At 48.7% G+C, this 19,995-nt stretch overlaps 3 protein-coding genes across 5 annotated transcripts in view; 2 read left to right on the top strand and 1 right to left on the bottom strand.

The window, feature by feature from the left end:
- The window catches only part of AGBL3 (AGBL carboxypeptidase 3), a 28,252-nt gene extending 17,407 nt beyond the window's left edge, over window positions 1–10,845 (top strand). For both annotated transcript variants that reach the window (XM_080595567.1, XM_080595568.1), the window contains 5 exons: window positions 303–371; window positions 1,503–1,560; window positions 4,915–4,963; window positions 6,227–6,434; window positions 7,103–10,845. In XM_080595567.1, coding sequence (XP_080451693.1) covers window positions 303–371; window positions 1,503–1,560; window positions 4,915–4,963; window positions 6,227–6,434; window positions 7,103–7,366 — 648 coding nt within the window. In that variant the 3' untranslated portion in view covers window positions 7,367–10,845. The remainder of the gene's footprint in view (window positions 1–302; window positions 372–1,502; window positions 1,561–4,914; window positions 4,964–6,226; window positions 6,435–7,102) is intronic.
- An 80-nt stretch (window positions 10,846–10,925) lies between these two features.
- TMEM140 (transmembrane protein 140) lies at window positions 10,926–17,819 on the top strand. Of its 2 annotated transcripts, none has more exons than XM_080595826.1 (4): window positions 10,926–11,069; window positions 14,640–14,794; window positions 15,349–15,464; window positions 16,210–17,819. In XM_080595826.1, the coding sequence occupies exons 3-4, from the start codon at window positions 15,359–15,361 to the stop codon at window positions 16,809–16,811; spliced, it is 708 nt and encodes a 235-aa protein (XP_080451952.1). In that variant the 5' UTR covers window positions 10,926–11,069; window positions 14,640–14,794; window positions 15,349–15,358; the 3' UTR covers window positions 16,812–17,819. The 2 variants fall into 2 exon arrangements, with proteins under 2 accessions (XP_080451952.1, XP_080451953.1); XM_080595827.1 differs by having other exon boundaries at window positions 16,213–17,819.
- Window positions 17,820–18,382: 563 nt separating this feature from the next.
- On the bottom strand, window positions 18,383–19,683 carry CYREN (cell cycle regulator of NHEJ). Its single transcript, XM_080595867.1, has 2 exons — window positions 19,459–19,683; window positions 18,383–19,368 (listed from the first exon to the last, which is right to left on the bottom strand). Exons 1-2 carry the CDS (start codon window positions 19,666–19,668, stop codon window positions 19,138–19,140), a joined length of 441 nt encoding a protein of 146 aa, XP_080451993.1. The 5' UTR covers window positions 19,669–19,683; the 3' UTR covers window positions 18,383–19,137.
- Window positions 19,684–19,995: the final 312 nt, after the last annotated feature.

Below are 19,995 nucleotides of genomic sequence, written 5' to 3' on the forward strand. Positions count from 1 at the left end.
TTGGAAAAGCAGAGCAGTGGCAATTAATACTACTGAGAAACCCTGCCTCTCCAGGTTCCCAGACTAAAAATAAACCTCCCAAATTGAGGAGGAAGTGAGGTCCCTTGTCAGTATGACATGTTTGTGTCCAGGTTCGTAAATATTTGCTGAGCAGAACAGCGTAAGGAATTCAATCTTGAGAAGCTTGCTTACATATGTTCCTTCTGGCATTGTGATTATCATGTTTATTTACAACTTTTTTTTTTTCATAACTATAATATACCCAAATTAATCAAAATGGTTGCATACTATTTTATGTGCAGAAAGAAAACAAAACATCAGGAGATCATTTTAACGGTATTGCTAAGGACAGAAGTCATGATAGCAAAAATGTATTTTTCATCCCAGTGGAAACTTGTTGTGTTGTTTTTTGATCAGAGACCGATGATATATGACACTTCAACCACTGTAACTCTGGATGAACGATTTTGTCACCAGAAATCACTGATACAGAACAGCCATCGCTCTTTATTGACGATTGTATCTAGTTTATGCCACAGATACGGAAGTATTAGCATCAACAAGTCTGAGGCAGGAAAAATAGTAAAATTCTCTCATGAATGTATTATTTGATACATTTAGATCTCTCTGTCAAGAAATATGCATTGGAGATGGAGACTATACCAGCTCCCCTTCAGTCTCCAAAACTGCTAGTATATGACTCCCTCGGCTGGACCACTATCACTCCTAATCTTGTTGAACACAATTTTTGCGAAGTCCATTAAAACATTTTCTGTTGTGGTTTCCTGTCTATCTAATAAAGTGCTGTAAAGAGAAAAGAAAGGGAAAGGTAATTCTAGGAAAACAGGCAATAAATTTTCTAATTAACTTTGGGATTATTACCAAGCCCCAGGTCTGAAATACTTGTGTTTGCATTATTCATGAACTGTGTCATGTCCCTTCATACCATTCAGATGTGGTACTCGGCATGTATTAGCTGGTCTAGCTACTACCCCATGGGAATAATTTTATTAAAGTGTCAATGCCAGGATAATTGGTATATGATCTAATCTTTTTTGAACATATCACCTCTCCATTATTGTTGTTCAGCATTGTACATAACTATTTAGAAAATGTGGGCCTTGTTATAGTTGACGAACACCTAAAAATTCTAGGTGGAAACAATAGAGTCAAATGTTTTGTTCCTACTTTCACTAAAAGGAATTTAACTTTTTTTTTTTTTTTAAATGCTGAGCATCCAAAAACTTGAAATGTGAACACAAGTTGCTGAGTTTTCAAGCTTTTGGAAATCAGGCCAAATATTGAATTACTAGTAAAAGCCTATTGCATATTAACTCTTTTCCCACTAATTATTGAACCCTTACCAAACTTTTCCTGTCCTAACTTAGTTGTATACTCCCTGAACAAGCCATAAAGAGGCTGACTTATTAGTAATACATTTTTCTCATTAATTCTTTTGGTGCTTGTTAATAATTTGCTCATGTTTCTCTTGTGTCTCACAGATGCCAGGCACTGAAACTCAACATAAGATATTTCAGGAATCTGACCCAGTAGAAAAAGGTAAACATTATCTGTTGTGTTTTTTTTTTTTAATTCTTAAAATCTTAATTAGTCTTTTTTTTTCTATAATCCTAAACTCCAGAAAAGTGAGCGTTCCAAGAAAGATAAATACAGAGTTCATTGGCTGAAATTTCATCAGTCCCTGCAGTTGGAAGAGCCAATTTTTCTTTCCTTTAAACTGTCTTCAGATAATTATATTTGGCTTTACTGTTTGGGAACAGTCTCATTGGAGAAAAACTGAACTTGAGGCAACTTCCAGAGAACTGAACAAATAAATATATACTACTGTTGGCAATAGGAGACACACATTTGTAATAATGTGCTCATTTGGAACAGAGAAACTAGAAGAGAAAACATTTGTTGCAGTAATGCTCCAGACTAAATCAAAGTTGTTTTTTTTTTTTAAATCTTCATTCCCAAGAACAGTGTAAGATACTTCATATACTCAACAGTACATCCAGTCATTGAAACATTTTGGTTTTGCTTCTGTCTTTTGTCATAAACAAAACTGTTCTGAGATGTCACTACAATAAAATAAAAAGACACTTTTAAGTAAATGCACGTTTTTTATTCATTAAATATGCCTTGGTACGTAAAAACCTAAATATATTAACAAATTACAAATGGAAGCCCGGAAGGACCCAGTATAAATTAGAAGTGTAAAATTAATGAGAGATGTTAAAAACATGAGAAAAATATAGCTGGTAAATCTGAGTTTAATGTGAAAATTTTCTTAAAGATCAAGAAAAAAGATCATTTTAACAATGGGAGGACTGCATTGCTAGAGATATTGCTCAAAGCAAATGATAAAGCTGTTAAAGATGCTGAGAAGAGAGGCATGTTTAATAAATCCCACATGCAGTATTTGAAAACAGGAAAGCTGATACACATCAGAAGAATGAGGTACCTTCCTGTCAGTCTGTTACAAAGGAACACATCGAACAAACTTTCTTGGAATATCCTAAAAGCTTTCATGTAGCTTTTTTTCAATCAGATAATTTAAGGATAGGGTTTGGTAGAGGTTTTAGTGGGGTTTTCATTGAAAATGTTGCTGTGGACAGAGTATTGGAAAACAATGAAATGTGTTATGCTTAATGTCATGCTTCAGGGATTCACAGTTACCCAAAGAGCCAAGAAACAGCCCACCATCAAGTACTCAGGGATATACAAAACAAGTTAATTTGTGAAGAAAGTAGCAAAGTAGAAATGCCCTGAACAGGAGGCTGCCTGTCCTCACTCCACGTTGCCATGTCAGTATTTATTGATTTTAGTCTTTTTTAATTTATTCCAACAAACATCTCTGAGCAGTGTTAATTACAGCGTCATGGTACTTCTTTTTTCCTAATTCTTACAGCTCATGTTATTGGCAGATAATACATTTCTCTCCAGTTCTGACCTCTCCTACAGTTAAACAAGAAGTACTCTTGTACCTTGGGGGTGTTTAAGGAAAGGTTGGACGTGGTGCTTAGGGACATGGTTTAGTGGGTGACATTGGTGGTAGGGGGTGGTTGGACCAGATGATCTTAGAGGTCTTTTCCAACCTTAATGATTCTGTGATTCTATGATAATTATCACACTTTGGAAGCTGAAAATCTAACAATGTCATACTGTAGCAGTACGTTTTGGCAATAACTTTGTGCTTGTTTCTAAATTCCTGTCTCGTGTTTTTTCACACATGCAGCCAGAACTATTCTACCTTATGACTACTTTGTTTTTGTCTTGAAGAACTTAACCAGGGGAAAAAAAAAAAAAAAAGTACTCTGGTAACTGGAAAACTAATCGATAAATACTTGGTTTGTGACAGGGTTTCCAGGAAGGTGACACATGAGCCACCTGTGGTATGGAGGGAGAGAGGAAGTAAAAAGTGACTCTCTCTCTGAGCCTCTAAGTTTGGGCACAAATAATTGCATTAATAATTGACTTCTGGAATAGGCAGTGTCCGTTCTGTTAAGTACATTTAAATATTATAGCTATCAGGGCTTGCCTGCAAAGAGGAGACTGATAAAGAACTTGTGTACTGACTAATGTTTTTGCAGTCTTGGGAGACTTTCTTCCCCAGCTGCAGCTGTGTTCCTAGCTGTTGTGTAGCATGCCCAAGGGTAAAAATAAAACATATCACATGCTTCTAGGCTTTCCTGGAACTGGCCTTACTTAGAAGACAAGAAGAAAAAATCTTGGCTCTTACTACTTTGTTATTGTGGTTTTAGATCTGAACTGAAGTACTGTCTCACAGCCTGTAAAACACTTTACATCTCAGAATCTTTTTCTCCCTCCTACTGTTCTTCAAGAAATGTTATATTGGCAGGGTGCATAGTGAAGGCAGGTGCTCTACGTGTACCTGAGAGGAAACAATTTCTAGCCTAAAGGTCGCTGTGACTCAGGTACTTTCATCCCACCTGCTCTGGACCCCTGTTCAGCTGCTGCCTAAACGCAGTGCCACCACCACACTGGAGGCTGCAACACTGCTTTCAGCTTCCTAGGGTACTGGGACTCTGGCACTTCTCATGCCCCAGAGCACCTTGTTCTTACACAGCCAGCTATCCTGCAGTGAACACCAGCAGATAAACTGCTCATGAACATATATCACCTGTGAAATTCAACTGGATGGCAGCACCTCTTCTGTCCCACTCCCACCCGTATTGCTTGACCAGTGTGGTTCAACATAGTACTCATGCTCTGGAGATGTCTGTTATGGCTCTGCCAGAGTGAACCCCGCACACAGTGCAACCATGTGCATCACTTCCAGAAGTGAATGGGTAGCTGTCAGCCCCTCCAACAGCCTAGCAATCAGGGTGTTTACCAGTAAGAAGGACAGCTGTTATTTTTTTCTTCAGTTCAATGGATTCAAAAGTGCATCTGCCACTTCTCTGTGGTACTCTCTAAGCCCCACTCTCTCCAGGTGTGGATTTCCTTTATTCTCTCCTGGTTCAATAGAGCATCTACACTTATAGAGATGGACCCAGAGAGTCATGCAGTCAGAAAAAGAGAAACACAAAAGAACACAGGATGCTGCATGAGTTACCAGCCTAGCTCCAGCCTCCACATAATCCCTGCTCTGAAGACTGGTCCAGTGCCATTTGAATGTCCCACTGCCTTGGAGCAGAGACAAGGACTGAGGACATGCTCTTGAGCAGAGCTGCATGCTTACCAGAACAAGACCATCGTGTTGCCTTTGGCACCTTCACTTCCTGACTTAGGGTTTAATGGATAATAGAAGAGTTTCACTGGGAGTTGTACGGAGTGTTTCTATCTCAAAATAGCCTTTGTTTGTCAAAATTTGGATGTTTCATTGTGTTATTTTTCTGAGATATGACATGCAGTTTCAATATTTTTCTTTTTTTCTACTTTTTACAGTAAAATTGCCAATTACAGCCTCTGCCAAACAAGTAGGAAAGGATTTCAGGTAGGAGAGTACTATATTTTACAAACTTCTAGTGTTTTTCACAAAGCAAGAGGGAGAGAATGGTCCCAGCCTGTTTTCTCTCAGACTCCAGTCTCTTCCTTTTTTATACTCCTCTGACATTGTGCATCTTTTTTGTTTTTTTATTCACTCACAAACTAAGACAGGTGTCCTTGGCCACTTCATTCCATGGTGGAGAGTGCAGTGAATGGCAATGTTAGACATTCAGAGAATCCTTCTTCCTCTAGCCCATCTAGAGCACCAGACTCCCTCCTTCGGTACATGGTCCCCCTTTCCCCAGCTTTGCTGGACTCACAGGGGCACAGGCACTGATCTGGTGCTTTGCTTGAGGAAGGGATGATTGCTGCTGCCCTGGGAGGAAGGGAGAGCATAGAGCCATTCTGTTAGTTAGAAGCAGTGAGAAAACAAAGGCCTAGCATGGCTAGGTGACACAGATAGTCCAAAAGGGATATGTACTGGTTTTATTATGGTTTGCTATCTGATGCACTTAAAACCACAATATTGTCATGGTGCTGGTGCATAGGTCATTACTAGCGCATTCCCTTCGCTTCTAGGTTCTGGTGATCTGGCAATGAAACGTGAAGGCAATACTCTCATAGGGACATGTAAGACCCTGTGGCAGTAAGACTGGCAGTGTTGACTACTTTCATAAATACCCACCTACTGATAGGATAAAATGTTCTGTGTCTTGCTTAGTGTAGCTGTTGTCGGGCAACAGAAAAAAGTGGAATTAACTAGCTAGTTAGATGGCAGCAGATCCTGCCACAAACACCTTGTGGAAGAAGGTGTATTAATTTGTTCACACTAAATAATTCACAGTCCTGCTTTGCACCTTACAGCTCAGACTTTTTTACACAAATTTGAAAATAGTAGGCTTTCTCCTAACAATAGAGAAAAGAAGTGTCTCCAGTATCTTTCTTTACTTCTACAATGGTAAAGTAACCCTCTGCTGCTTCTACGATGGGTACTTCTCTCTGGCTCAGAAGGGGTAGTGGTATAGTGGCTACATGATGCTGACACTAGTCTCCTTCACGTACTGTGCTGGAATTGTGGTTCTGTGAAGTTTGAAATACAGTAAGTTACTTTTTTTTTTTTTTCTCATATGATTCTTAGGAAATGCTTCAGACCATAGTGGGAATTTTAACTGTAATGATTTTCCCTTCTAGGCAGTCATCTTTATGTATATCTTGTCATGAATTTGTATATAGATAAAATATTTTCTGTTCTGACCTCTGTGTGTTTTAGCCCAGAGAGACTCACTCATGATGCTGAAGGCAATTGTAGAAAGACATCTGTGCCACAGAAGTCAGGAAAAAGTGTGCGCCCTGAAATAATCCTATCCACAAGAGAAAGTTTCCATTCATCCAGCTTTAATCTGATTTCCCAGAAGACAAAGAAACACGATGGCAAAAGTGTCTCCAGCTCTTCAGAGAAGACATTTCAATATTTAAAAGGTTTTTCAGCAATTGTTATATTCTAAAAACACCAAACAATTAGAATTTAGTTTTGTTAGGTGGGTTTCCTAGTCTAGCTATCTCAAGATACTGAAAGCTTTAAGACAGATGGTAGTAGGCAGCAATAGTGCTGGAAAACTACATGCAGCTGACACTACGGAGGACATCAGAATAGGTTTTATGGAGCTTCCTAGCTGAGACACTAAAGGTCCAGAAGCTCTTTAGCCTCTTTGTGAACACCTCATGGAAAAGTGCTTGAAAAATCTCAGCCTAATAATGAAGTATAATGCCTTTGATCCTGCACTTCTATCCTTCTGCAGTGACTGGTGGGAGAGACTCTAGCCATCAGTTCGCAGCTAGTCTTATGTATCAGCATGCCATAAAGGGATGTATGATCTGATTATGTGAAATGTTGGAAATAACCTTTTCATGTAAGTCAGTAGAATATCATAATGCTGGATCAGTAGACACAGGTCTTGTGCCTAAGGCTGAAATTTCCATATTTTAGTACTAGCTTTTGAATTATGCCGTGGCTGTCCTTTAGTAAAGGAAATGTTTGTGCCGCAGTACGGCAGCTTCATGTGAAGGAAACCAAAGTCATGTGCTTTTTTTCCACTAAGTAGTAACTCATTAGCAGTTGATATGGGTTTGGTTTTTCCTCCTCTTTGGCTCAGGTCATGATCGTAGTGCAAAGAGCAATTCCAGAAAAGAAGAAAGGAAAATGGAGAGTCTCCCTTTAAAGCCCACAAGACTCAGGAAAAACAGGACAGCAAGCCAAGATGTAAATTTTAGGAAGAGTAAATCCTGCCAGAGACAAAACACATTGCAGTTCTCTCTGCCCTTACTGCCTCAAGCAAACAATAGTCAACCTGCTGCAAAATATTGGGATGTGTATTGGAGTCCCAGTTCTTCAGCCAATGAAGGCCCATGAAAGAGTGTCATCCATCTGGTTTGCTTAAACAATTCCTAAAACAAAGTAACATTTATCTTAAACAATACATACTGTTTCTGTATGGTGGACTCCACTTGCAGAAGGAACTGTGTGAATAGCTAAGTGACCCCTCACCCCACCACCCCTTCTTTTTTTTTTTTTCTCCCTTCTTTAACTCTATTTGGAAGTTTTCCTAATATTCACCAGGAGAGTGATTATTCACCAAGCAGCAGAAGCCACCATCCCCTGATCATAGTGGAAAAACTGGAGTCATAAGCCATGAAAATCATTTCCCTTTCACCAGCAAACCAAATAAATTTTACACACAGAAAAATTTGACATAAAATCAGTACACAAATCATAGAATTCGTTGCTAAAGGATGTGGATGCAAAAACGGATTCAGTCGGACATGTACCTTAAAGACAGACCACTGAGAGTTTTTAAATAGACAAGCCACATATGGCTTGGGAAATGTCCTCAGCTGACAAGAGTAAGAACCTAGGAGAGTACTTGGAAAAAGTATATGTTTGTTCCGTTCCTACTCTCCCCTGGGCATCCACACAGAGTCATCGTGGAGACAGAGTGCTGTGATAGGTGGCCCCTTGGTCTAAACCAGTATGACTGTTTGTTACAGTCATACGCCTGCATAGTTTGTGTCATCTGGGGGGGTATAGTACTGTATGGACATCTGAGAAAATGAAATAAGATTAAAAATTTGGTTCTTTAAACAGGTACTGGATTTTGTCATCTTTAATTTTTGTAGCACTCAGGATTGTCCATTAAGTGATTCAGTAGGCTCCTTCACTCTGCCTTGTCTCGGTCTCTACAGCATACTCCATTTTATTGCAAAAATAATAACCTATTGCTGCAAAATCAGTCATCACATTTTTAGCATTTGAGAGGAGACAGGCTAAAATTGCCAGTAATAACTTAAATAAATAAATAAATAAAATTCTTTTTTTTTCTCTGCAAAGAGAAAGAATTGGCCAAATACTTAAAATGCCAGGTGCCTTAGACAGGTAGAAGAACCTGACGCTGTAGCCATTGAGCCGTGTTGCTGTGGTGGTTCTAACGCAGGTGGAAGTGTAGGGAATGAAGTATACACAGGATGCAAGTGCACTCCAACCTTTCTTCTCACCAGCCTAAGAACTCCCACAGGAATCTTCCAGGGCCGTCACAATGGGGCGGTATAGTTATATATAGGCATCTATAGCTGAGAGGTTTTTTGAAATAGTAGAGGGAACACAGTTGTTCTGTGGAGATTTCCTCAGGAATGAGGACCAGGGTCATGACTAGCTTCTGGGAAGCTAGTCTAGTAGCTTACTTTTAAAGCAGCAAGCTAAAGCAAAACACATTTGAAAGTCCCAGCTCACCCATGCTTTGCTTGTGATTGCTAATGTTACTGTAACTGCTGACTGTGTTGCTGCCTGTGCTTTAACTCCACCATGAGAAACCCAGAGTTGCAGCGCAGTTCATTCTGCTGTAAAGCCATGTGAACCTCTACTGAATGCACACATGCAGACATTTCTATTTCAGGATACAATTCCAGGGAGAAACAGCTGCACGGGAATTTGGTGGAAGTCCGCTCCTGGGAAGTGCTCTCCTTTCCCAGCCACAGGCACCAGGCCCCAGCACACTGTCTGATCTCTCCTACCCCCAGTCACGTAGAAGTAGAAGCCCTCCTCTCTCTCCGTGACAGAGATGAGAAGGGGGTCCGCTGCCCCCCGAGGAGGACAGTGGCTCCAGGGGAAGTGCTGCGGCATGACAGGCATGGCCTGGCTAGCTGAGGGAGCAGGCCCACTCTGGCAGTCATCCCGATCGCCGCAGCAAACAGGAGCCCAACACAAAGCGAGGATGTTTGTGAAGGAGCTGCTTGTGCCTTCTCTGCCCATGGCAGCAAAACAGCAACCTCCCTGCGGGTGTTGAGGTCAGCAAAAGAGCTGTCTGGCCTCCAGACCCAAACCATTCACCCTTTTCCTTCCTGAGTGGCTGAAAAGTGGCATGAGGCCAAGTGGTGTGACCGCCCCGCTTGAGAGCACAAGCGTACCTCCTGCAGTGCATGTGTCCCCACTGGAGCAGAGGTCTCGCCTCAGTGGTCTCTGCCCATTCCTCAATTCCCCAGCTAGCAAACAAAATATTAGATAATGGCTGTGTTCAGACCCAAGGCTTCCTTTTGTGTCCGGGCCATTCGCCACAGTCAGCTCAGCAGCGGTGGCCTGCTGGAGTTTATTTGCTGCATTTCGTCCACCATAACCCCTTCCCCAAGCCATCTGTGATCCGAACCACCCCAATCCAGGTCTCCGTCCTCAATACTAAAATTACTCCACACACAGAGACCAGATACAGATGCATCTCCCCAGTGCCATCTGCCTGGTGGCTCTATCCACTGAGCTTCTCGTAGGGTTTCTTCCCATATTTCCTTTCACTTACGTTGTCCTCTAGGATGTAAGTGCCATAGCACTGCGTGTAGGCAGAGCTGTATATGTAATATTATAGGCTCACAGCATGTATATCATCAGGAGGTTTCCAGACCTCACCTAAAAGTAGAATTGCTAGGAGGGATTCTGTGAACAGCTTCATGGCCAGGTTTCCCACACATATCATCTCCTACACATCTCTCCTAACAGACCCACCTCTAAGACTGAGTGTACATCAGGACAAATGGTTCTGGGTCTGGCCAGGAGGAACAAAGGAAGGAGAATTTTGCTGCTTCCATCACACGGGGGGGATTTGTTAACTACCTTTTTGTCCCATTCCTGGGAAGGGACATAACTCTTGCCAAAGAGCTAGCAGCAGCGTTTGGAGCCCACGGGTCAGACATGGGCACACTCCAGTCCTGTATGTTGTCCAGGCTGAGAAGAGGGGGGTGGCTGGGGCTGAACTCACGCCTGCAAACTCCACTTGCTTTTACTGCAGCTGCTTAAGCAAGGCTGCTTTGTTGGCACTTGCCAGGAAAGAAGGGGTCCCTAGGGCTTAATGGCCCATGGGCTGGGAGCGCACACATGCACACGTGCCCTTGTGCTCGCTCTTGCTTGTCTGTGCTGGTACTTGACAGCCAGGGCTGCTTGTCTTCTGCAGGCAGGACCTGTCGGGCACAGGTTTCACAGGTTTCCCTTGGCAGCACGCGGCTTGCCACTTCTCCTGCAGTGTGCCCACACAGGCACGTCTGCAGTCAAGGGGGAGCTGGGGCGAAGCTGTGTCTGAGAAGCAGCGGGAAGGGAAGAGTGCTCAAAGAGCAGGAAGGGCAAAGTGGTCACTGAACTCTGTCAGTGCTGCGGGACCCATGACAGCACTGGGATGGTCACCTCTACAGAAGTGTCACAACACAACAAACTCCTCTCAGCCCCCACGGCTGCCCAAGCCTCTCTAACAGCACAGCTTCCCTGGGCAAGCTTAGTGCCGCCAGTTATTCACAGCAGTTGGCAGGGCCAGGAAAAGAAAGTGCAACTCTGCACCCAGCTGAGCTCAGATTGTTTTCCTGCTTAAATTTAGATTACGCAATATCAGGGAGGAGCACAGCACCAGGATCCCATGGCCCTCAAAACCGAAACAGAAAGCAGAGCAGGAGCCCACAGCGATAACAAGGGCTGCGCTCGCTTTGTGCTGACAGTGTCAGAGCCCAGCCAGCACAGGACCTGGCAGCAGCTGCAGATGGGATCTGCTCTCCAGCTTGTTTCAGCTCCACACCCCGATGGGTAGCCTGTAAGTATCCTCCAGCTGTGCCCCCATCTCTTCAATGCCACTGGCGATGGGGGGAGCTGCCAGGGGTAGAAGGGTTGCCACCGGGTGCAAACGTCTCGGAGGGAGAAGGTCCTTCCCCAGCTGGGGGGCACTGCTGGTCTCTCACTTCAGGGCTCCACAGAGCTGTTTATCTCTGCGCAGGGATGATCAGAGCTTCCCCCCAGCCCTGAGGCCAGATCCTGGCCAGAGCTGCATGCCTTGTCCTCTCTGTCCCGCTGCCTTTGCCTGGGCATTCGGCCAGCAGCTTGCTGGGTGGAAGGTGCTTACCTGCCTGTGATTTGGGAGAGGGAAGTTGCATGTCACCCCGATAGCACAGAAGGGTCCCCACGAGCCCCGTGTTGTACACAGACACCCCCAGGAGCTCCTGAGCCGTACACACGGAGCCCCTCTCTGCCCGGAGGCTGAGGCACAGAGCTCGTCCCGGTAAAGCCCAGCGCTCCCAGCAATGCTCACCCTGGAGCAAGGGCAACGAGGCCAGGCTGGGGCGGGCTGCACCGCGCTTGGGTTGCTTTCTCTTGCACCTTTGTGTTAGAACTGCAAGCTCTCCTGTCCAAAAGGCACAGGCGTCTCCTTAGAGGCAGAGGGGCTGCAGAAGGGGGCTGGGAAAGGCCCCAGCTGGAAGCGAGTGACAGCTCTTTCCTGTTTATCCCCTGCTGCTCAGCTGGGCTGCCTCCAAGCCGACTGGGGGCCAAGCAGCAGGGCTCACAAATGCCGAATGCCGCGGCTGCGGCTGCGCCGGTGGCGGGGCACCAGGTCTTGGCTTTCACAGCCAGACCACACATCCCCTCCGGGCCAGCCATGGGCCCTCTGCCCCGGCTGGCATGGGGCACTGGCACTGGGCAGCTTTCTGTCACCATCACGGTCACACGGATTTATGGGCTGAGCAGGGCAGGGCAGCAGGAGGCCAGAGGGAAAATCTGTCTGCAATTCGGCCAACACAAACAGTGAAGGGGGGTGCATGGCTGGGAAAAGATGAGGTCCTGATGGCCATGAGTATCCAAGATACCTGGCTGGTTGGGGTTCCCTGGGGGAATCACATAGCATCATGGGCACCTGAGGTGTCTCTCCTCTACCTCTGCAATACATTTCCATGAACCTGTCAGGCATTTAATTCTGCTTCCCTCTCTGGTAAACATGTGCAAGTAGGACAACTTTTAATTCCTGTTATGTTTTAATTTGGGGGGGGGGGTGGCAAATAGAAGGCAACATGAGGTGATTAAACAGAAAGCCTGTGTTTCTGTAAGCCTGACTGCCTGCCTTAGGAAATCCATCTAGAGAAACAGGACAGCAAGGGGCAGTGGGCCAGCAGGCACCAGGAGCCCTCTACAGACCCCAGCTCCGAGCTGTGCCAGATGTCGTGGGGAGCTGGCTGCTAACGCAGAGCACCCGCGCAGCACAGCTTGGACTCCCTCTGAAGGCCGTGAGGCAGGGTGGCAGGGAGCACGGTGCAGGGTGTGAGCCCTCACAGGGACAGGGGAGGAAGAACAGCAATGCCTGGCTGCAGGACAGTGCTGTATAGACAGGCAATGAGGAGGAGGAGATGCCAGGGGCAAGACTGTGGTGGTTTTACACAGGTGGGCAGCTGAGCTCCACCACAGCCGCTCTCTCACTCCCCCTCCTCAAAGGGAAAGGGGGAGAAAATATGGTGAAAAGGGCTCAAGGGTTGAGATAAGGACAGGAAGATCACTCAGCAGTTATCATCAGAGGCAAAACAGACTCAGCGTAGGGAGATTAGAGAAATGTATTACCTATTACTAACAAGCTAGAGAAGTGAGAGACAAAGAAAAACTAAAAACACCTTCCCCCCCAACCACCATATTCTGCCTTCTCCCCCTGAGCAGCGCAGGGGAACTGGGAATGGGGGCTGCAGTCAGTCCCTGACGCTTCATCTCCGCTGCTCCCTCACGGTCCCTCTCTGTCCCTGCTCCCCGTGGGGTCCCTCCCACGGGATGCCGTCCTTCCCGAACTGAGCCTGCGGGGGCTGCCCACAGGCAGCAGCTCTTCAAGAACTGCTCCCACACGGCTCCGTACCACGGGGTCCATCCCCCAGGAGCAAACTGCTCCAGCACGGGTCCCCCACGGGCGGCAGCTCCCCCCAGACCCCCTGCTCCTGCGTGGGCTCCTCTCCACGGGCTGCAGCTCCGGCCCGGGGCCTGCTCCTGCGGGGGCTCTCCATGGGCCGCAGCCTCTTCCAGGCCACATCCACCTGCTCCACCGGGGGCTCCTCCACGGGCTGCAGCGTGGAGATCTGCTCCGTGTGGGACCCACGGGCTGCAGGGGGACAGCCTGCTCCACCAGGGGCCTCTGCACAGGCCGCAGGGGAACTGCTGCTGCCTGCCTGGAGCACCTCCTGCCCTCCTGCTGCACTGACCTGGGGGGCTGCAGGGCTGGTTCTCACTCCTCTCTCCCAGCTGCTGTTGCACAGCAGGTTTTGTTGTTGTTTTTTTTGTTGTTGTTGTTGTTGTTTTTCCTGTTTCTTAAATCTGCTCTCAAAGAGGCACAAACAACATCACTTATTGGCTCAGCTCTGGCCAGCAGCAGGTCCCTTTGGAGCAGGCTGAAACTGGCCTTTATCTAACATGGGGCAGCTGCTGGATTCTTCTCACAGAGGCCACCCCTGCAGCCCCCTACTACCAAAACTTTGCCATATAAACCCGCTACATTCCACCCCTCACCTCTGTGAAAGAATGTTTAAGCATAATCACAGTATACTCTTATTTCACAATTCAACAGTCTTCACAAATTTCACTTACATCAGAAAGAAAAAGAATTCCCCACACCAAAATAAACATTACATCATCAGAACACCGAGAAAGTGGACAATTTACATACACTCCACCCCTTGTCCCTTTACCACATTACTATGAAACATACTCCTCACAATTATTACTTTCTTAAATCCTTCACAACTGTTATATTCATAAACAACACCCAGTCCATGTTTTGCCTGTTACTTCTCTCAACTATCATCCTTATCTCAAATTCCTTGAGCCCCAAATTGAGCACCAAAAAGGACTGTGGTGGTTTTGCCTTGCTGGTTAGCTGAACTCCACTACAACTGCTCTCTTACTCCCCATCCTTAGAAGAAGAGGGGGACAAGAAAGTATGCTGGGAAGAAAAAAACAACACAGGGGTTGAGATAATGATAATTTAATTAAAGGGAAATGGAAGAGGGGAAAAAAAAAAAAAGGCTGCATGGAAGCAGAGAGAGAGAAAAGCAGTTACTATTTCTCATCAATGAACGATGTTCAGCCACGTCCTAGGAAGCAGGGCCTCAAGAGCAGTTGTTTGGGAGGACAGACATTTTCATAACAAGACCCCGCCCTCCTTCCCCTTTCCCCCCCCTTTTATTGCTGAGTGTGACACCACAAGGTATGGAATATCCCTTTGGTTGGTTTAGGTCAGCGTCCCTGGTGATGTCCCCTCCCCACCCCTTGCCCACCCCCAGCCCGCAGAAATCATGAGGTCTCATTCTGCAGCAAGGTCTAGGCCTGAGCAGTGATGTTTTCCTGGTCGTTTGTGTCTTCATAGTAGGTTCAGAGCAATGGGCATCCTCCACGTGGCCTTCCAGCCTCTCCAGAAGCCTGTTGTGAAGAGCTCCAAGGGAGGCTACAAGAAGAAGTGAGGCGCTGACCCGAGGAAGGGGACAGATCTGTGTCTGGATCCTGTGACACACTGCACGTTGCGTATGTGTTCCTCTTGGCTATGACTGGGGGAGAAGTCTGGGACAGAGAAGCTTTATGCCTGTGCACATTAAACATGGGCATCCCGCTCCCAAGTGGGTAGGCAGGAGGGTAGGAGGGGGGTGCTGAAGGGTCTCCAGTCACCAGCAGCATAGCCAGACACTGGGTGAGGTCTTTCCAAGGTGCTCTGAAAACTCGTGGAGGCTGTACCAAATCCACAAGTGGCTGTGGGGTGGGAACACAAGCAGCACAGTGCATGAAGGTTAGCCTGAGACACCCAGGACGTTGGGATGACACACTATTGGGTAAGGGACAGTGGAGAGGGGATAGCAGGACCAACGTTGCGAACTTCTTGAGAGAAGCTGGTAAATGATTCATAGGAGATAATACTTGTCGAAGACAAGAAAGAGGTTAATTGCAGAGGCTCAAGTCGGACACAGCATGAAGCCAAGGTCTCCGCGCTCCTTGCCCCATGTTTGTGCTCCTGTGCAGCCCCAGATGGCCAGGGCTGTGGTGCCGGTGATGCTCCTTGCTGACGACACTCCCCTGTTTTTCAGTGTGAAGCAGATGCTCGCAGGAGGGCTCTGGGGACAGCCCACGATTCGGAGAGAGGAGCGGGTCGGCAGATTTACCAAGCTACCAGCAAGAGGAGCGGGGACGACAGCGACTGCAGGTCTGTCTCTGTTGCACCCATCTCCCGGGGCCCCAGTGGAGGGCAAGCAGATGCGGGTGGGCCCAGGGTGCCCCTTGGTGGTGTCACAACTGCCCGCATACGGGGGACATCAGTCCTCAGGCAACCAGGGCAGAGGAACACCATGTCTGCCAGCCTCAGTGGGGACCGGGGTGGGGGCGACCAGCCCTGTGGTGCCCAGAAATGTAAGGGGATGCAGGGGCCTAAGGGGCATGTGGGAACACGGGGCACTGATGGCATCGGGTGTCTCAGGGCTATGAGAGGCAGAGGGGGGAGCGGGTAGAGCTGCACTTCAGACCCTTTCATGCCTGCGTTTTGCTCAGACGTCCAAAGATCGATGGATGTCCTTGCCTGACCAGAACTGAATAAAAAGCATTTTCCCAGAGTAGCCCTTAACCCCCTCCTTACCAGACAGCAGTGTTTCACTCCCCTGCCATCACTGCAGTCTCCTGACAGATTCTTACCTTGTCCAACAGGAGGTCATGGTACATAGGTTGCATGTAGGGCTTAGGGAACCACACCAGTCTTCGTCCCCTGTCCTCTCAGTGCTGGCCCATGCACAGAGTGTGATTAAGCCACTTTTGCTGTGACCACAAATGAGCCCTCTCAGCCCACACAGGGGAAGCAGGACTGAGACGCTTCTGCTCTCTGTGCAAGGGCTCAGAGCACACCTTGGAAGGGTACCATAACGTGTGCTAACCAAGGGGTCCCCCCTCATGTTTTGCAGCAGGAATCCTCACGACAGCCCCCACCATGGTATCAAGAGAGCGTGTGGGCACTGCGATGGGTCTGCTGCAGCTGAGGTGCACAGGGCACCTGCTCTGTGCCCTGACCCTCCTCGAGGCTGCCGGGGCCTTGGCCTTGATGCTCTACGCACTGCTGTGGGAAGCTGGGAACCTGGTCAAACTCCCTTACAAACGCATCGGCTTTTACAACTTCTGCCTGTGGAATGAGACAGCTGGGGAGCTGCAGTGCCTGGAGCACAACGATCTGCAGGTGATGGGCATCAGCATGCTGGGAGTAGTACTTGCCAGGGTTTGTGTCTACACCTGCCTGGTCTTCTGCATCTTCTACCCTATTTTTGTTGCAAATGTGAAGTGCACAGAGGAGGCAAAGGGCTGGAAGGTGATCCTCATCATACTCATCATCAAGATGATAATCCTGTCTGGAGGCCTGGGTATGTTTCTCCTCCAAACCTCACAGTGGATTCAACCCTCTGATTTCACTGGGGGCTTTCTGGCACTGGTTGTGACTCAGGCTCTGCTACTGCTCCAGATTTTCACTGTCACTATCAACCTCAGCTGGGTCAAGAACACACATCCGTGTTGAAGCCTTTTTATTGCCCATTAAGATTTGAAAGCAAAGAAGATGCAAAAGCTCTTGATAACCTGATTAAAACAGTAAACATACTACAGCTTTAATCACTGGCAGAAAAACTAATCCTTAGTCCAAGTGCTCTAGTCCAGCCTGACCTGGAGGACAGTGAAAGGGACAGACTGGAACCTGCAGATGGTGCACACATCCTTCTGGCCATATCTAAGTACATCCTTCTGAGTACAGGCAGACAGTGAATCAAGCAGGCTTATTTTATTGGAGCTGCCCAAAGAGATTCCCTTCTCCACTTCCTGGATGAACTGAGCATGTCTTTGAGGCAATCATGACTCAGGAACTGTGGCTTCACACTGCTGTCACAGCAGCAGCCTCCCCAGAGGTGCACTGGAAATACTTTGTTCAGCAGGAGCACCTGCATTTCATCTGCTGGAATAATGTCTGGAGTGATGCTGCCGTTACTCACTAGGGTGAAGTGTCCCACATCCAACCCCAGCAGTAGCAGAGCACCTGGAGGAGCAGATTAACCACTTGTTGAGTGCTGAACACAGCCCTAACGAGGAGGGCTTCGCAAAGACTCTTCCTGGCACAGAGCCCCAGGTTTGTACCCATTGATATTACAGGGCTGAGTCCATCAATCCATCAGCCATTGAGACTCCAGGAGAGGCTGGTGCTGCATGAGGGCAGCTGTCAGCAGAGCCAGCTCAGCTCTTGGTCCAACACATGCCCCACACAAGTGGCAAGGAACAGGACCAAGGCTGCCCCCAACTAGGGTGCAGTGCCCCAGCAGGGCCATCACAGCCCGCATGCTGGACTGTGGCTCTTCACTGTGACGGTGCACGGCACTGCTCTGTGCTGTGCCTGTAACCTCCCAAAGGAAGCACCTGCTTCCTGTTGTTCCCTGTAGGGACACGAGGGGATGCCTCTTCTGCTGGAGAGTCTGGGGGGTGGGATGTAGCTGGAGATGCTGGTTTGAGTGATCTTCAATAAAAATGCTCTAACACCTGCCTGGTCCTCATGTGGTCTGTTTCCCCCCCTTCAGGCCAGGAAGAGGACACCAAGCCATCCCCATCCCTTCTCAGGCCCCCCAAGTACACTACCACAGGGTCAGCCCACTCAGGATGGTCCCTGCCCCTGATAGCCTGCTCCCACCCATGTTCCCCAGCTGAGGGAAGCCTGCACAAGGCCTGAGGCCAATTCAGTGCCAGGATCGACAGGGACAGCCTGCCAGGACCCACTGCAGCCACCAAGGAGCCACACTCACTTGCAGAAACCTGTGTTCCCTTTAATGTGGACATGCTCTGAGATGCCAAACAGAAACATACCCTCACCTGGAGCCAAATCCCACAGAACCCAGCACACACTGGGAGAAACATGTGCCCCTTCCTTCACCATGGCCTTCCTACCATCTCCACAGCGAGAAGCCACCAGTAAGGCAGCTGGCCCAGCCCCAGGCTCTCCTTCTGCCATCCTCAGTAGTGCAGGCAGGGTGTGATGCAACAGTAGAGGGTCTTCCAGGGTTTCTTTTGGATTCCAGGACTGACCAGGCAATCATTCACAAGAAATGTAAGTCAATTAAAAACAGATAGGAAAAAAAATTTATTTAGTTCTTCTCTACCAAAGCTAGACAGGTATTTACAGTTGATTGATTCCTCGAGGCTTTACTCCAAATAACATGGGTGCATGAGTTATCACTCTCCCCCACATCCCATGTGCTATCCCATGGTACTAGCTTTCTCCAGAACGTCCTCACAATGCTCAAGCCATGCCAGGTGAGCCTCATCCTCCCTGGCAGTTAACATCAGAGGTGTCCCTGCTGCTGGGTGAGCTGTCAGACCACAGCCCAGCTTATGGTGAGTCCAAATCCTCACCGAGTACGTCTCCTTCTTTTATGCCTTTTCTTATGACCTGTGCTCCGTCCTTTCAAACCAGTTAAATATAAAGCTGGTGTCCACGATGAGCTCGTGCTCCAGCTAGGATCACCATCCTTGGGTTTGCACAATTATTTTAATAATTCTCTCACTCCCTTCATCTCTGCTTTTGGGGGTCTGTGGTGTTACTGCTAGTTGAGTGACAGGAATTTGGGGAAGGGAGGTGGCATCACCAGGCCACAGCTTGTCATGGCGGGGCTTTGGTCAGCCCACACAGTGCAGCGACTCAAGCTGTGCCCACCCGGGAGTTCTACAATCTGAGGGCACCCCAGATGTAGTCGTGCTGCACCGTGATGGGCTACGCCATCCCCAGTCCTGCCCTTGCCTGCGCATCCCCTGTCGGACACCACCGCCACAGCCCCCTGTGCACCCCGGGCCCCACAGAAGCAGCACCGTCAAGTGAAGAAGATCTCCCTGACGTATTTCAGCACATCCTCCTCGGAGTCCTCCCCCACCGTCCCCTCCGCACCGGCACCAGGAGGGGACGGGAGGCCGGGGCTGCGGTCACCGCCCGTCCCCACGCCGGCTGCGCTCTCAGGGCTGCTGCTTGGCGCCGGCTGTTGCTCCTGCTCCTCCTCCTCGCTCCCGCTGCGGGCCTTCTCCTCAGCTCGTTCCCTCCCGAGGCTCTGCCCAAAGAAAGCGCAGCCAGCCCGGGCCGTGACCAGCCCCGCCCGGGGCCGCGCCGCCTCCCGACGGGGGGCCTCCCGCGGGCTCACCTCGGCCAGCACGCCCAGGGCCACGTCCACCAGCTCGGCCTCGTTCATGCAGTACACCGTGGCTGCCCCGGGCTCCGCCGCCGCTTGCTGCCGCCTTCCCCGGCTCCGCCCGGCCCTGGGGAGCGCTCCCCCGGCCGCTCCCCGCTCGTCCCCCCCCGCCGCCCCCATCCAGGCGGGCAGCAGCCGCCGCCGCCCCGCGCCCGCCGCCATTTTGTGAGCCGCAGCCCGGCCCCGCGGGGCGGGACCCGGGTGCCCAGGGGGCGGCCCGGCCTCGGGGCCTGAACCCGGCGGCGTTTAAAACAAAATCACGTCGGCACGAGTCTTGTGACACAGTGCTCGGAAGGAAGCTGCAGCCCGGGTGGGAGCAGGCCTTGAAATACAGGCAGAGGGCACTGCAGGGCTGCAGCCCGCGGGACGCCTCAGCGAGAAGGAGCGAAGCAGCAGGTCAAGGTGTCAGGATAAGGAGCAGCACAGACAAGGAAGGGAGCTAGGAGAAAGACCTGTGCTTGTGCGAAGGGCTGTTGCTGCCCCGTGTCT

The sequence above is a fragment of the Anser brachyrhynchus genome, assembly GCF_964034855.1.
Source record: "Anser brachyrhynchus genome assembly, chromosome: 1".
Taxonomy (NCBI): Eukaryota; Metazoa; Chordata; class Aves; order Anseriformes; family Anatidae; genus Anser; species Anser brachyrhynchus.